Here is a 17899-nt window from a genome sequence, read left to right on the forward strand (position 1 = left end):
CACAAATATTTAATACAAGGCTGAATTCTCTACTAGTATGCAGAGAACATTTTGAAAAGGACACCGCAGAACACCTTCCTCAGCAGGGGGGTTTCTTCTGTACATTAATTGTTTTGAATCTAGTAGTATCTGTGTTTCAATGTTATTTTTATTTTCAAAGTATGCTTCTTTTGCCCAGACACGTAATAGTAAAGAGCAAATAAATTCGGCCTTTCCACACTGCAGTTATTAAAAATTGAAAATCAAAATATTTTAAGCTTTTATTTATTAAATGCAGTGGTGTATCATGTTTATTACATGGTGATAAATAAAATTCAGGTTTAATAAAGTTCATTAAATGAAGAAAACTTAAAACTTTATTGGATCAGGTTTTGGAAAAATTCCTTCAAACTACTATGGTATGAAGGCCAACTAAAATCAAGCACACTTTTCTGTACATCAGCATAAAAAATCTGAAATATGTTGCACTGAGAGGTGATGTGTTAATGTACCACAGGTTGCTTAAATAAAACTTTTGTGGAAGCCCCATATCAACTGCTCCTTCCTTTCTCTGCGATATCTGCTTCACACAAATTGCACTTGTGATTTACTGGTGAATTGCCTGCTTTCTTAACTATATATTTTTGGAATAATACTGTATATACATGTTGCTTTCCTGTCGGGGAGAATTTTTATTTACTAACACAACTTTGTTTCAAGGCTGTTTTCACTTATGATGTGAACAGAATGACAAGCTGACTTCTTTTCTAAATGTGTCTGTAGTAGTCCAGGTTAACTGCAAAAAGCAAAATTTGAAATTGAGCCCGATCTCTAGTGCTCTGTACTCTTAATTTTACATGCAACCTTATATAAGTAGAGTGTGCTTGACCATGCAGTGCACTCTCATTTACATATGTGGAAGTAAAGAAGCTGCCAATATTTTAATTTAACAAAAGGAGGTCTTGCTGATCCTGAACTTTCAAGTTCTGAATGGCCAGTTAACACAGTGCACACCCATTATAGCTTTAAATCTTCCCTCCATTCTTGCCATTTCGTAAATCAATGTCAGTCTGCTTAGTTCATACCTACAAGAGTTGGGTCATGTCTGGTGACCCTTAGTTAGCACACATTTAACAACTGCATTGCTAACAGAGATCTTTAATTATCTTCTTAGTAACTGCCTGGACTCTTAGGTTTTTCATTTCAGAATAACAAAACATTGCCTTCACATAACTCTGTCTGCCTGTGGACATATTGTATAAGTACTGTACCTATAAAGAAACGGATTGATACAGATTTGGCTAACACTTAAAGAAAATAACTAGTATGAAACTATTTAACATATATGAAACCCAGTTCCTTACTTCCTGTTATACAGCGACATATATTTTTCTAGTGATAGGTTTTAAAGTTAACAGAGCATAATACAAACCCTAAACAGATGCATACAAATTAAACATATATTCTTCCACATGTCTCATAAAATGTTGCTTGTAAGCCAGCTGGGGTAACTCTGTGTGAAGAGCAAGAAACTGGCTGATGCCCATCTCTGGCAAATCATTTGTATATTTAGGCCTGTGTCTGTAATGTTTCTGGTCTGGCAAAAGTCACTAAAATTGAAATATACTTTATATTTCTTCAGTACTGGACAGACTGGCGCTTTAGATGCATTAAAGAAACATATATGTGATTGACTTCTCAAACATGATGTCCTGAAACAGAATGGGGCAACTCATGTCTTTAAGATGGCTAGTGAACAGCATAAATGTGTGAGAATGTGGATTTAAATCCACATAAAGTGTTTTATTTTCACAAGCATAAAATTGGTTCATTAGCACTATTTCCTAATCTCGTAAGCTTGACATATTTAGCAATTTTTACAAAGACATGTATGTGTAAAAATATTAATTTAAATACTCTGCATTTCTAAATCAGCATTAAATATGTTTGTTAGGTTAACATTAATATCAAGTGATTTTATGGATTTAATAATTTGGCCACCTTTAATATCTACCAGCTATACATTGGGCAATCTTTTAGATGCTACTCATGCTAGGTGAAGCAGTATATGTGCAGATGAATCTGATACAGAGCCAAATGAAATAATGTGCATCAGTTATAATGCAATACTGGATAATACACATTTTTGTATGATGATAATTGAATATTCTTACTACTTTTTGTTTTACTTACAGAGAACTCGCCCAAAGTAATCCCAATGGTGTTGTGTTGAGTACTGATGATTACTTTTCACAGCAGACAGGCTACTCTTATGACCCATCCCTTCTTGGTGATGCTCATGAATGGAATCAAAGTAGAGGTACATTTGTTAGATTGTACAGTTTTTTACTTTTACAATTTCTTATCATTATTATGTTGAAATAAATGGGGAAAGGGATGGGTGGAGGTACCATAGCTAAAGGCTGTGTTTTTGCTTGCAGAATGGGTAACAAAAAAAAAAAAAACTTATTACAAATAAGGTTAACTGGTGGTATGCAGCATCATCATTATAATTTCAAATAGTTAATGTACAGTTCACAAGATGATAAGAGAAACAATATAGAACAATGGACATTTTCTTTGTGTTTAGCTTTTCAACTGCTCCCCCATATCTATAATTTGTGCTATACACTTTTGTTGTGGATGCACACATTCTTCATCAGTCATAGCGTAGTATGTCTGGACTCTATTTCTTAAATGTAATTTCAAACATTGCAAGTTATGCCACATTATTTTTCAGAAGTACTAAAAATATATATTTCCAAAAAGTGAAAAGTTAATTTGTTCAGTTTTATCTACCGATGTTTATGGATGCATACGGTATCTTAATATGTGTTAGATGTTTTACAGGAGGTGATTTGAAAGTCTAAATGGGGAAAAAATCCAATAAGTTCTATTTATGATTAATATTTATGAGTAAAAGAGTGTAGTGAGAAGTTAAACAAAATGACACCTTTTTTTGGCTAACTAGAAAGATTACAATATGCAAGTTTTTGAGGGAGATCAGCCCCCTTCAGTCAAAAGAGTGAATATAGTATGTGAATTGGTTTTCTTTTATACCACTATACAAATGGGTTTTGAGAAAAAACAATTCTTAGCATTATTAAACTTTTGCTAAAGTAAATCTCATCTCTTCATTATAAAAAGAAATCCTGACCTGGAAAGCAAAAGCAAGGCTACGATACGTGATCTTCTCGGAAGACATTTAAAAGACCCGCGAGACAAAAGAGACTTGCCACGGTGTGTCTCACGGGAACACAGAACTAGATTCTTGCAAGACACGCCCTTACTTGCAAGCAATATCAACAAATAAGACCACGGGCAGAAAAAACAAATCGGTAGTGTAAAGGCAGTCACGCAGCACACACAGCTCCAGGGCTCTCGGTGTATATAAAGTGTATAAGGTCAATACGGTATAAATGAATAGGGTAGAAGTGAAACGTCGACGACTAAACAACGAAGAAAGAAAAGCGCAGAGAAAAAAGACCCATGGCCACAGAGCGTCTCGCCGGGGACCTTAAACATGAGACTTTGTGCCAGGATTGTCTCATGATGATGTGGAACATGAGGTTCTTGCAAGACATGCCCTACTTACAATCAATATCAAATAAGCCAAGAGACAGCAAAACATTCAGTCGTCTAAAGGATTTGAGCATACACAGATTCAGGGCTCTCAGCGCGTATAAAGCATATAAGGACAGTACATTATAAATGAAATATCGACATCTAAGCAAAGAAGAAAGCAGCAGGGGGAAAAGAGATTCAAAAGTGTTGGAGAGAAAAAAGAGCAAAAAAGAATAATCGAGGTGCAAATTCAGAAAATAAGGAAAGTAAATATCAGCCCGGAACAAGTGGAATTGGGGAAAAAAAGCACGTCCAATCCGGCTCAGAATTAAAAGACAAAGAGTAAAAGACAAAGTAGAACTTCATAAAGACATTTACAAACGTTGGTGCTAAACACATTCAGAGCAGGTTAGAGATTATGAAAGCAGTAAAATTTGAAAGGCTTAAAAAAAATGTTGGCGCTATACACATGTGGAGAAGATTAAAGGATATGAAAGTAGGAAAATTAGAAAATATAAAAAAGAAAATAAAGATCGCAGTAGCGCAAACAAACAAACTGCCTCATTTAACTATGCACCAGTCTAACTGTTTTGCACAATAATCACTACACTATTGCTCCTTAACACTTAATTCTACTTTATTCACATAATTTTACTTATTTATTATGTTCTACTATACTGTTATCTTTCAATCTATGATTTTTTGTTAATCTAACTGATATTCTTGTAACTTTGCACAGTTTTTGATAAGCGGATCAAGATGCATTTCACTGCGTGTTGTCCTGTATAACTATACATGTGACAAATAAAGAATCTTGAGAATTTCAAAAACGGAGTTTAACGCACATGCATTTATTGGTTACTTTGTAACAAAAACATTAACTGCTGATGATATAGATCGTTTTGTCTGTGCTGAAATTCCAAACAGAGAAACCTATCCTGAATTATGGTACAAAGTCATTAAACACGTCTCACTGACCTCATTAAAAAGATTCAGCATATTGGGACTCGCAAGATTACAAATATTGTTTTTACAGAAGTTCAAAGAAAAAAAAAAAATCTTAACTGTGTATTTGGAAAACCAAACACGGGTGTTGGCGAGCGAAGCCCCCTAGTACTCATTAAGTATCTCTCTCGTACACTTGCTCATCTTGAAAGATGTAATACTTTATTTAAATATAATGGAATTATTAATCTGAAATGCAGAATTTCAGTCTGTTTTCCCCAGTGTTCCCAGTTATATCTTGAAACAGGAAAAATAAAATATTTTACACTATATGGGCAAAGGTATGTGGACACCCCCTGAAGTTATTGAGTTAAAATGTTTGAGCCGCACCTAGGATATACAGTCATATGAAAGTCTGGGAACCCCTCTTAATTCTTTGGATTTTTATTTATCAGTGGCTGAGCTTTCAAAGTAGCAACCTCCTTTTAATATATGACATGCCTTATGGAAACAGTAGTATTTCATCAGTGACATTATGCTTATTGGATTAACAGAAAATATGCAACATGCATTATAGCAAAATTAGACAGGTGCATAAATTTGGGCACCCCAACAGAGATATGACATCAATACTTAGTTGAGCCTCCTTTTGCAAATATAACCGCCTCTAGACACCCCCTATAGCCTTTGAGTGTCTGGATTCTGGATGGAGGTATTTTTGACCGTTCTTCCATACAAAATCTCTCCAGTTAAATTAAATTTGATGGCTGCCGAGCATGGACAGCCTGCTTCAAATCATCCCATAGATTTTTCAATGATAAGTCAGGGGATTGTGACGGCAATTCCAGAACATTGTACTTCTCCCTCTTCATGAATGCCTTTGTAGATTTCGAACTGTGTTTTGGGTCATTGTCTTGTTGGAATATCCAACCCCTGCATTACTCCAACTTTGTGACTGATGCTTGAACATTATCCTGAAGAGTTTGTTGATATTGGGTTGAATTCATCTGACCCTCGACTTTAACAAGGGTCCAAGTCCCTGAACTAGCCACATAGCCCCACAGCATGATGGAACCTCCACTAACTTTGAAAGTAGGTAGCAGGTGTTTTTCTTGGAATGTGGTGTTCTTCTTCCGCCATGCAAAGCGCTTTTTGTTATGACCAAATAACTCAATTTTAGTCTCATCAGTCCAAAGCACTTTGTTCCAAAATGAATCTGGCTTGTCTAAATGAGCATTTGCATACAACAAGCGACTCTGTTTGTGGCATGAGTGCAGAAAGGGCTTCTTTCTCCTCATCCTGCCAGGTGTTCTTTGTGCAAATTGTGCTGAATTGTAGAACGATGTACAGATACACCATCTGCAGCAAGATGTTCTTGCAGGTCTTTGGAGGTGATCTGTGAGTTGACTGTAACCATTCTCACAATCCTGCGCATATGCCGCTCCTGTATTTTTCTTGGCCTGCCAGACTTGGGTTTAACAGCAACTGTGCCTGTGGCCTTCTATTTCCTGATTGCATTCCTTACAGTTGAAACTGACAGTTTAAACCTCTGAGATAGCTTTTTGTAGCCTTCCCCTAAACCATGATATTGAACAATCTTTGTTTTCAGATCTTTTGAGAATTGCTTTGAGGATCCCATGCTGTCACTCTTCAGAGGAGAGTCAAAGGGAAGCACAGCTTGCAATTGACCACCTTAAATACCGTTTCTCATGATTGGACACACCTGTCTATGAAGTTCAAGGCTTAATGAGTTAATCCAACCAATTTGGTGTTGCAAGTAATTCGTATTGAACAGTTAAATGCATTTAAATCACCAAAATTACAAGGGGATCCAAATTTTTGCACAGTCAGTTTTTCACATTTGATTTAATTTCATACAACTAAATACTGCTTCACTAAAAATATTTGTTCGGAAAACACCCCAGTACTCAGATGTTCCTAGGAAATGAAAGACATACCACTGTTATCTTTTTTGTTGAAAGCAGAGTCAATTATTATGCAGGCTGAGAGGAGTTCCCAAACTTTTTCATATGACTATAGCTATACAGTCTCAATTGAAAAACATTGACAGTAGAATGGGTTGAACTAAAGAGTTCACTGACTTTAAATGTAGCACTATCATAGGATCCCACCTTTACCACAAGTCATTGCATGAAATTTCTGCACTGTTAAGATTTTTTTTTTTTTTTAACTAAAGAAAGAGACAATTTAAAATAGGGTTCGTTTTATTTTAACAAGAATGTCACATGCATTTCTTGACGACTTCTTTTTACAAAAAAGCATTTAGAGGAAGTGGCTTTAGAAATGGAATTGTACCCTGAATGCTGCACACTGCTTGCAGTTGTTAGCAAGGGTAAAGTGCAAAAAATGAGTTTTCCCATGGGGTTCAAGGGTGTTGTACCGTGTTAGCCATTATGAATGTAGAGAAAAGCCAAGCAAAATGACACCTTTTATTGGCTAACTAAAAAGATTACAATATGCAAGTTTTTGAGGCAACTCAGGCCCCTTCTTCAGGCAAGATGTAATCATGGGATTCAATAAAGTGTAAACCCAAGTTAATAAATCAGAAAAAATAAGTAAAAAATTTTGATAATTGGCAAATGCCGTATATACACTCATATAGGTCAGGTCTTGAAACTGACAAATCGATCATAATATTAGACCCTGACTTATACACCTGTTCAAAAATACAACAAACCTTTTTTTTTTTTATATACATTTTCTTGCTTCCTCCAATCTTGCACCAGTTTCTCAGACACATTTAAATTTTGTTGTAGCAGTGCAGTTAACCAGTTTCTTTTGACACTTTAACGTCTTTTAATTTAAAACCAGCTTCATATTTTCTTCTGATCGAATGTTCCATCATAGATAAGGGATGCTCTTACGAAAAAGGTGTATAAGGGTGTGAGTTACAAAAAGCACAAAACAATGCAAACATCGCTTCGGAATAGTTTGGGTATTACCATGTGGTCACATAAGCACAATACATATAAAAGAAAGGCAGTGTGCTCCGCGGCTATTCTCTCAGGTGGATGTTAGCATATTGTAATCTCTTGGGCCAATAGCGTGAAGTTTCTGCATTCAACTTACACGACCGACGTTATAAAATACCGGAAATTACACTGTAAAATCAAGCCCTGACTTATCTGAGAACTTAAATGCGAGTATATATGGTAATAAAATCAAATGTGAAGCGCATTTAATATAAAGTTTTGTTTTTACTGGTTTGTTTTACAAGGAATACAAGCTTGTCCATTGCATCTGGCCTGAGACATGCCCTGTAGCAATACAGTGCTGGTCATCGAAAAGACCTTCTCTGATGAGGTTCTCTTAGCAAGGGAACCACTGAAGGGGATCGGTGACTGGGTCTGGGATCATAATGCTGATATTGTTACCTGCTTTTCAGCAGGCATTTTGGGGTTGCCACTAATTTGCACATCTCGCAGAGCTATACACTTTTCCCACTTGGCTGCATGTCTTTGATAGAGATTTGAAGTAAGTTTGTTGTCCTTCTGCCTTTAGTTATCACTGGCTTTAGGCCGACTTAATTCAGGCAGTGTTTTTATGTTGGACATTGCACTGCCAATTTTAAACATAGGCTTCTTACTTGTTAATGCATGTGCTTCCTTGTTTGTGTGAGCGGAGCGGGTCATTTTGACAGGGAGTGGATCAAGTGTGCTGTTATTACCCAAGTTGAAGTGAATAGAGATTTTCATTTAAGCACATTTCCCTAAACTAAAAATTTTAATTAATAAATATCTTACCTACAAGCTAATGTCCCAGGTTCTTTGTAAAAATTTGTCACTAGAAACAGGATTGGATCTTTCAAGAAAATAGGAAATAAAAAACATAGTAAGACTTTGGAAAAACCTTTATAGTCCCTTGACTTTAATATATAACCAACAAGCATGACTTTTAATAATAAAAAGTTGTTTTCAGGTGGCAGAGATAAAAAATCTCTGAACAGAAAGAAATAAAACAGACAAAGGTAAATTACATACACACATTTAATGAGGTTTGAGAAAAGTCATAGTCATGAGATATTACAGGTAGTCCCCAGGTTACGGACATCTGACCTACGACTTACGAACGAGGACGCAGCTGCAACACGTGCCTCAGCAACTGCCTGGGGATGCTGCAAACGGTGGCTGGAGGAGGGTGATTTCGCTGCTTGCCCAATGTAGTGTCCCACGGGTGGCTCCTGGTGGCAAGCAGTGACCTGTGGTCCATAGTCACCAGGGCCATGGCTATCGCTCGTGTGCAGGATGATGGTTCACTGCCTGCCCACTATGCCTCCACAGCTACTGCTCCTGACCAGATGCAGGCTGGATGGAGCGGAGGGGGGCGTTTTACTGCCCACCCAGCGCACATGGCTAGTAATGACCCGGTTGTGGCTGAACGGAGGCCTTTGATGGTGAATGGGGCGGCTGGGGTAGCATGGTAGTGTTTCTCAGATGGCTGCCTGTTGAATTGGGGTTGGGAGATTCACTACCCGCCTTTGGCCGCACCGTGTTGGTTCTCGGTGGGCAAACGCTGCAGGCAGCATACTGTAGTGGAGGTGACTGTGTGGTGGGCTGGTGATGAACCCCCCCTCGCCGCCCCCAGTAAATCTCAATTGCAAGCCTGCTTATACTGTTACGCACATAGCAGGAAGTTGTCTCTTGTCAGTACATCGGACGTGCTGACTGGTGCCTTCCTGTTGTGATGGCGTGTATAGCGCTGTGCAGAAGAGCTCATCTTAACCTTTTATCTTCACCCTTCAAGAATGTCTCTGAAACACAAATCTGATGCAAGTGCTGGTGATACAGTAAAGAAGAGAAAAACCATCACCGTTGAAAATAAAGTAGAAATAATAAAAAGGTCAGAGAGAGGTAAAACACCATCATTCATTGGCAGAGCTCTTGGTTACAGTCGGTCAATAATAGCATTTATTAAAATAATGCACCTCTTCTGACTTGTATACAAATTCAACTTAAGTGCAAACCTACAGTCTCTATCTCGTACGTAACCCAGGACTACCTGTATTTGAATAACTTTTAATTTGTAATTCTTTAGCAAAAATTAGTCTTTCATTCTAGTTGGTTCAGATTTCAGATATGGAACATCCATAACCTCTCACCCTTAAGTGAAATGGCATCACGGGGAGATCAATAATATAACAGTTGTAATAGTAGGCAAAAGAAAAAAATGGGTTGGATTTAGCAGGCTGTTTCTTTAGATCACTTATTCTTATGCCTATCTGCATGCATTTTTGATCCAACTAAGTGAATTTTCATCTGCATTGTTTGGCTCTAAAGTATTTTCTTGAATTTAATATTGCCTTAATCGTTTATTAAATTATGTCACGTGTTAATTAAATTGCTGCACATTTCAATAACTTGAAATATGCCAGTTCAGTGTATCTTTCATGTTTCTTATATGAAATAGATTTAACCATGGCTCTTTTTTCTTTTTCTTAAACAGCCAAAGAAGCAATGGAAAAAGGCCAGTCTCCTATAGTTATAGATAATACAAATACACAAGCTTGGGAAATGAAGCCTTATGTTCAACTGGTGAGTATTTTTATGTATATTTATATCTGTGCATTGGGTCTTTATAAGTGTGATGTGTATTTCATATTATGTATATATGTCGTCTTCCTATGAGTGCGGCTTTTTAAAAGATACATTTGGTATTTAAACAGAGTATATATGCATTTGCCATGCAAAGTTGTATTCCAAAGTCTAGCATTTTCTATAAATTGTGAAGAAAAAAAAAAAAACTTGCCTTCAGTGGCATTTTACTTTGGAATGAATGGGGCATGAGTAAAACTGGAAATCAAAAGCCCTAAATAAAACTTCCTGGATACACGAATTTTTTAAACTGACAGTTGACGAATATTGACCTGCATCTTTCGATTACACACATTGTCAGATAGCTTTGTGTTTTTTTTGTTTAAAAATGATATGTCTAATCTTATAAGATTCAGCCATTTTCAAACAAAACTAGCTGTGCGCGTTACCGCAGCACTTGTGCTCTTCCAAAGTAATCTTTTTACCCAAGCTGGGAGTGGTTTCCTCTCAAAGGATAAAATCGCAGTAAATTTTTCATACCATTGTATTTGCTGTATGTGAAAACTCTCTTAGGAGAATAGAAAACATATCCGTACCTTGAGAAAATTAGTACCAGAAATATGTAATAAAATTGGTATTTTCAGATCCTTTTTGTTGTCATGCATGTTTTCTTTTATTGAAACTCAAAGACGATGTATTTGGGAATTATTTAGGCTTATATATTCCAGTCATACTTCATTCCCCATTACCTCCTTTGTAAAGCGCCAGTGTGGGCAGGACATTTATTAAATTTATAGAAACCACTGGACTTTTGAATACAATTTTACAAGGCAAATGCATATATACATACTGTAGTTTGTGAAGAAAAAAATCTTCCAACTTGAAAAATACTGAAGTTACTTTAAGATAATTAACAGAGCTTGTATTTCAAAGTTTATTTTTAAAGAAGAATTTATCAGCACCATGATAAACTATTTTTGAAAAATGGTATATAAGGTAGTATTTTAATTAAAAGAAGATACATTGCTTAAAGTTAAATTATTTTAAATATCCCGACTTTTGAGTTGGAATAGTTATTCAAAGAAAGTAATTTATTACAAATTACTAGTTTACTTCTATGTTGTCATTTGATTACTTTATTCATTATTTCCTCGAGAAACATATTACTGATTACTTTTACATTACTCTCTAAATCTATGCAAATATGTACTATTTAGAAAGTACAAAAATTATACTCGGATGTCCTTTCATTATTTTAATAATATGGAGGAAGAAACCAATAACCATGAACATGCCTTCAGCAGTTAATGCAGATGTCACATTAGGGGCTTCTTGTCGTGGGGTGTGTCAGACTTACCGACCACAGTTGCTGCACTCCTCAACAGACAATGACAATTTAAATGACTGAAAATCACAGCCCATTTCACATTTACCTGAGTGAGTGCCAACCTCCTCAGCGCCTTTGTCTAACAGCTGATACTGTGCTGCCTGAATAAGTTCAGCCACAGTTTTACAATCACACTTGTCTGATCTTGTCATGGGCGAACCGTGGCCTACTTGGAGTGAGTTACTATGCATGTCACATTACACGACTGTATTTACTGGAGCTCACCGTCAACTTTCTCTGACCATTAAGATCATGTAAATAAAGGTTATAACTAACAATTGCTGGAAAAGGTACATAATGTGGCATAGTCTTAACCAGGTAAATGACATGACATACATGTGCAGTGAAAAATATACAATTTCAAACATGAAAAAGAAAGCTGATGTCTTTAGTTCACAAAAGGATTTCATAACAAAAATAATAATAAATCTTAGTTATTAAAATGAAAATGGATTTAACCACTTGAACACTTTTAAACATGGGATGATTAAACAGTAAAATTATTCCAAATGTAGTGGCTAGCAGATGACTGCACTTATTCATCAGATGGGGCAACTACCGACAGTACTTATAGAGTAACGCAATAAATAACACACTGTCTCTCTTATCTTGGAGCTCTCTATCAAAAAGAAAACCTTTACATTTTGTAATTACCGTAAATTTTCATAACAAGATAGATTCAAGCAACTTACTTGTTCATTAACTACTCTTTTTTGTGATAATGGTTGGAATTTTGTGACACATGACTGTTTTTATTTGATTGTACACTGAAGAAGTTTTTCCTTTGTAAATCCTATTCTTTATGAACTCTGGTCAAGAGGCTGTACTTTCAAATGAAACTCAATCTTTGTTTCTTAATAAAGATAATGTCAATATCAAGGTAGTCACGGAATAAAACACACTGTCATGTAGTGTTGTAAAATATCAAGTTCCTGGTACATTTCTGCAAATTTCTGTGTAATCTACGCCTATGTAAAACTGGTGTGCATATGTGCACCTTTCAAGCCTTGGTGGAACCCTCTAATAATTTCTACACATTCTTCCATTATTTAATTGAATTCAGTTGAATTCTCCTTATCTCCTATCCTTATTCCTATGTTGGTTTTGGAAATACTCTGTTTACTACCTATTCTACTCGTCTAAGATGAGTTGCAATCAATGCAGACCTCAGCGTTAACATTGGCATATAACAGAGACGTAAGCATTGCTTGGTGCACTGCTATTTGGTATAGAATTTGTAAGAGCAGTCTTAAAGTTTGTGATGCACCATCTATTGGAATCAGAAATGCAATGCATTTTATTACTAAAAATGTTTGTGATGCACTATATATATATAGCAACTGGATGGACATACATACAGACATATAGGCACTTGTCCTTTTATTAAGATGGATGTTTAAATGGCATGTAAAGATATCCAAATCCAACATTTTTTGAAAGTGAGAAGCACTAAAACTGACTTAGATATATCTTACTTCTTTAGCAGTTGGTTAAAAATACTGAAAATTATTTCAAGTAAAAAGTCAGTTTTGTTGCTGCCGCTTTTCTGCTCTTGACAGGAGCATGTATTTAGGCAATGGTTGCAGAAAATGCAAATGAAAACTGGGTCATATGCATAGATTCTTGATACATAAATTCATATCTTTTATAGTAAAATTGATTTAATATTTTCAGGTTTTGACAACTTAAAGATATGCAGTGATTATTCTTTAATAATCAGTATGGTTTTTAGTCACATTTGCTTACAGCTCTTTTTTTTTTTTTGAAATTTTTTCATAAAACATAACTATCCTTTTTCTTGGGTGTATTTGCAGTGCTCTGCCTGGTGGCATTTAACAGAGTGGTGGCTCTGAGGCAAGGGATCTGCACTAGCAATCATCAGTTTGCCTTTTCGAATCCAGTAAGCGCCAGACGTGACTCTACTCTGTTGGGCCCTTGAGCAAGGCCCTTAATGTGCAATTGCTTTGTCCTGGGTATGATGCTAATCTGTATCCGGTCCTGAAAGCAGGTCCTCCAGTTTACAGGGAAACTTAGGGGTTGGTGGCAGGATTGGCACTCCAACCACAATAAAAAGCCTCACACTATTCCAGTGTGGTACTGAGATGTCACCCGCCACACTTTGGTCCCAATCCAGGTGGTTTGTTGTGTGGTGGGTGTGGCAATGCGCTATCAGCATATGCTCCCAAGCTCTGCCTAATGACAGGGGCAGTATATTTAAATTAATTCTAAACATTTGCATTTCAGTCTTATATCAGCTTTCATTTGCAGTTTTGTTTTGTATTATGTAAATCAATAGCTTTAAATACGATGTACCCATATAGTTTAATGTTAATTTGTGGTAATGATCATTTTCCATACATTAGGCTTTAGCAGATGCAGTCATTGTACTCGTATCTTGCCCATAATCAGTACTACCAATGGCAAAGCAGAGCTTTGATTCACAAAAATAATCATAGCCAGGTGAGATCGGTATTTGAAAAAATACACTTGGTAAGTAAACTGAGAGAAAGAGAATATGGGATGTGTTTGCCTTCTGCAATAGTTGAGGTAATGTGTGGGCATACAAGCGCACACAGCAGCATGCGCACAGTCTTACAGGAGACATGTTCTTACTCTCTCATCAACATGCAGGAGAGATAAGAAGATACGGGAGACATCTTTTTCTCTTGCACTACCACATGCCCTAATGAGTGATGCAAAGCTAGAGGGCTTTCCTCTGTCAAGTAAGGGAAAGCCAGTGCCGTACAATTTTTTTTTTATTCTTTTCTCATTTTCTGTGTTTCAGTTAAAAGAATATTACATTTCTGTAAATTGACTTTTTATTGTAATAATTTGTCAAGATCATGGGAAAATAAATTGTTTTTGGAACTGCAGCTTAATACGATAATAATAATAGTGACAGATTATTGTTTTCTGTATTTTAGGCACTTGAAAAAGGTTATAATGTGGAGTTCCATGAGCCCAACACTGGTTGGAAGTTTGATCCTGTGGAGCTGGAGAAGTAAGATCTTGCTTAGATAGCATTTAATTTTCAGTGTTTGCTTTTTTGAATTATCTTGCTTTTATTATTATTATATGATATTTTGTCTTTTTCGTTTGTGTCATAATATTTTTGTAGATTTTTTTACATTTCATTTTAAATACTTTACCTCTTTAAACTTAACAGTTTTTGATGCAGACATTACAGACATCCGTGTGTCTGCAGTCTGATCTAATGCTTACTTTTCCCCGATTTTTGTCTTCTACATCTTGTTCTGAAAGATGAGGTTAAGACTCGATTTAATACATTTTTGAGTCATATAGTTATGTTTTGGAGCCATAGACATTTTGTGGGTAGTGGTACAGCATTAGAATCACAATGACAAATATATAGATTTTTTCCTTTTATTCTCTGCTTCCTGTCTGAAGATGATTTTGTTAGATTAATTTCAGACTTGAAATTGGCCAGTAATAGATTTGTTTGTTAGAATGTGCTTTGCAGTGTACTAGCATTCCATTTGCCGTTTGTTCTTTCCTTGCGAACAGTAATACAGTATCAGGCTAGACTTTGATCTCCCACATCATTTACAAAGGAAAACAAGTATGATTTGGAAAATGAATGCATGGCTATCTTGTTACATTTATAAATAAAGTAAACTATTTTTTCTTTCTTTGCACTTGATTCTGCAACAAATGAATTATTTTTACTCAGTTCCTAACACTAAGTTTGCAGCTTTCCTCATATTTCTGTGAAAGTTTACCTATCATTGGTGAATAGCATGAAAATTTTATATTAATGCTTTGTTAAACAAATTAAGTTTTCTTGTTCAATTTTTACTTGATCAACAGTCTGTATTTTATTCTATGGTTTTTAAATTGACTGCAAATTTTTCAACTTTATGTAAATATGGATGTATAAAATTAGCATACAGTTCACAAAGTACCACTTGAATTCAGGGCTATAAGCATTGAAACATCAAAAACTCAAATGTGGATAACTCTTGTCCATGTCTACATTTTCAACGTTTAAACCCAGTGTTAATTTGGTCGCTGTAAATTATTCAGCATAAGCAAAAACCTTTTATATTTATTTTAATGGTAAAACTGATTCTGTTGTGTTTGCTGCAATCGAGCAAGTAAAGGATGCACTGAATTTAAGAAAGCAACTTTAAAATATAGTAGGAGATGTAAAACGACCTTTACACCTGGTTTTGAAGAGTGGCCTTCTTGGTATTCGCTTCGACTTCTTCAAAACACAAGACATAAAGAAGGATGTAAAGGTAAGACTTCTTTATAAAAACTAAAAAAAAATAAATAAATAAATAAACATGAGGCACTGTTAAGCATTTTAATGCATTCATTATGCCCTGTTTTTAAGAGCACTTTCGCCTTAGCAGTAAGCAAGTCAAGTTTTGTTGCGCTTACCAAATTTCTTTATTGGGTTTAAACGTATGCCAATATTTAGAGATAAAATGGAAAAATAAGCTAAATTATCATATTGTAATTATCTGATTTGAAGCACAGTTGCTTGTAATCTCAGGCATCATATGTTAAGAAGTAGTATGAGAAATATAATATTTAGTGTTTATGTGCTGAGTAGTCTTGCCTCATTTAATGGGAGGAACAAACCTAATATATTAGTTTTCAGTTTAAAGTGATTGCAAAAACAGAATAGAAATCAAAAATACAGTATTTTAAAATGGTCCTTGATTAGCAAGTTTAAACAAGAGTTCCCTCTGCTTTTTTCTTTTTAGGCGGAACAAACATGGAGTTCCACGTGAAAAGATCACACAAATGCTGGAACGATATGAACATCTGATATCTTTAGATATTGTTTTGAATTCTAAGGAGCCACCACATAAAACATCAACACGGCCCCCTTCACAAGACAGACTGAGGTGGGGTAGAAATTCATTGAATTGGAGAACTTGAGTCTTTTTAATATTTGAATTAATAGTAACAGGTAAAATCAGCTCTCAGGATTTTGGTTGCAATGGTTTGGGCATAATAAAATTTTTATTTTTTTAAATTTATCATTAAAAAAGATTTATATAGAGAATAACTGTAGAGTCCTTTACAAGTGAAATATTTGTATTTCTAAAAAGTCATTTTCATCATTTTTCTAGAATTGACTGATTGTTTTCATTTGTATTTAAACTTTGTGACAAAAAAAAACTAGTTGAAAAATTGGCATTCTGTGTTGACAGTATATTTAATGAGTAAATTGAATGAATGTAATTTACAGATTATCATTGGCCAGTATTTTTATAATCAAGGGCTTTAAATCCCTCATACCAGTGAAGACTTATTTTAATGTTAATTTTAAAAGGAATTCCTGCTGGGCAGGACACTTTTTATACTAATTTTAGGTGGTTATTTATCTCATCTGCATCTAATGCTTACTTTGCATATATACATGATGGACCAGGTTTACATATATAACTTAAAGCAGTATGTACATTGCTCAGTCAGATAGGATGGTTTGTGGGGGTTTCATAATGCTAGTTAAACAGAGACATTGTTTTATGGCAGGGCACTACTGGTCTTTTACAGCAGGTCAGTTTTGACACAGTTCCTTGTATATAAACCCTTGTACATCATTGATAGCTGGCTGTTAGTCCTTTATATCAGTTTTACAGTTACTTTTGTTTAAAATTAATATGAATTTAACAGTTTCTAGTATTGTTTAATAAAATTTTTAAACCATATATAGTTGTAAAGTGCTTCCCTGTTCTCATTTACATCTTTTTGTGGTTTCCTGTCACCTTCTCATTTGCAATTAGTTTTTACCATTGACGTGATGTTCAGGAGCCCTATTATTTACTCTGTATGACTGATAAGTCATCAAATGAATTTTGCGCAGAGTTCATAATGAAATGCAATATTATATCTCACTCTCTGAAAACAGTAAATAGTTAAGGAAAAGTTGCATGTGAAATTTTATACTGATGCTTTTCTAAAGGTAAAGTATAGCCTTCAGTATCCAACACTGGAGAGTAGTCTCTGCAGCAGGGAAATTAAATTACAATTTCAGTTGGTCCAGATTTTCAAACCAAGGAATTTAGCTTGGCCAGACCTTTTGCAGAAGCCGGTAAGCAGCAGGTAATGACATATTTTAAATCAACACCAATGAATGTATTTAAAAATAAGTAATATTTATCCATTGTTTCCCTTTTACATTTGGTCACATCTGACACAGGCACATCAAAAATTTATTAGGAAAACAAAGCTATAACTCAACAGAATCTGACGTAGTAGCAATACTTTTTTTCCACTTTTGAAATAAAAAAACATTTTGCTCACATCTGACAGAGGCACATCTCACAGTGCATAAAATCAACAAAGTGCACAGTATTAGCAATAACATTTGTTTCCCTTTTGAAATATGAGATCCTTCCCCAATTTAATTGATCGTATCAGGCAAGGGATATTTTTTTTTATATTATTTAAACTGTTTCATTCACTTGGTTTTAATAACTCATATGACAGAGGT

The 17899-nt window shown here is 35.2% G+C and overlaps 1 protein-coding gene across 2 annotated transcripts in view; it reads left to right on the forward strand.

The window, feature by feature from the left end:
* The window catches only part of LOC120523987, a 68387-nt gene that overhangs the window by 20157 nt on the left and 30331 nt on the right, over window positions 1–17899 (forward strand). The window contains exons 3-6 of one of the 2 annotated variants that reach the window (XM_039745752.1): window positions 2175–2299; window positions 9952–10040; window positions 14352–14428; window positions 16161–16304. In XM_039745752.1, coding sequence (XP_039601686.1) covers window positions 2175–2299; window positions 9952–10040; window positions 14352–14428; window positions 16161–16304 — 435 coding nt within the window. The remainder of the gene's footprint in view (window positions 1–2174; window positions 2300–9951; window positions 10041–14351; window positions 14429–16160; window positions 16305–17899) is intronic. The other variant, XM_039745753.1, reaches the window with a different exon arrangement.

The sequence above is a fragment of the Polypterus senegalus genome, chromosome 2 (genome assembly GCF_016835505.1).
Source record: "Polypterus senegalus isolate Bchr_013 chromosome 2, ASM1683550v1, whole genome shotgun sequence".
Classification (NCBI taxonomy): Eukaryota; Metazoa; Chordata; class Cladistia; order Polypteriformes; family Polypteridae; genus Polypterus; species Polypterus senegalus.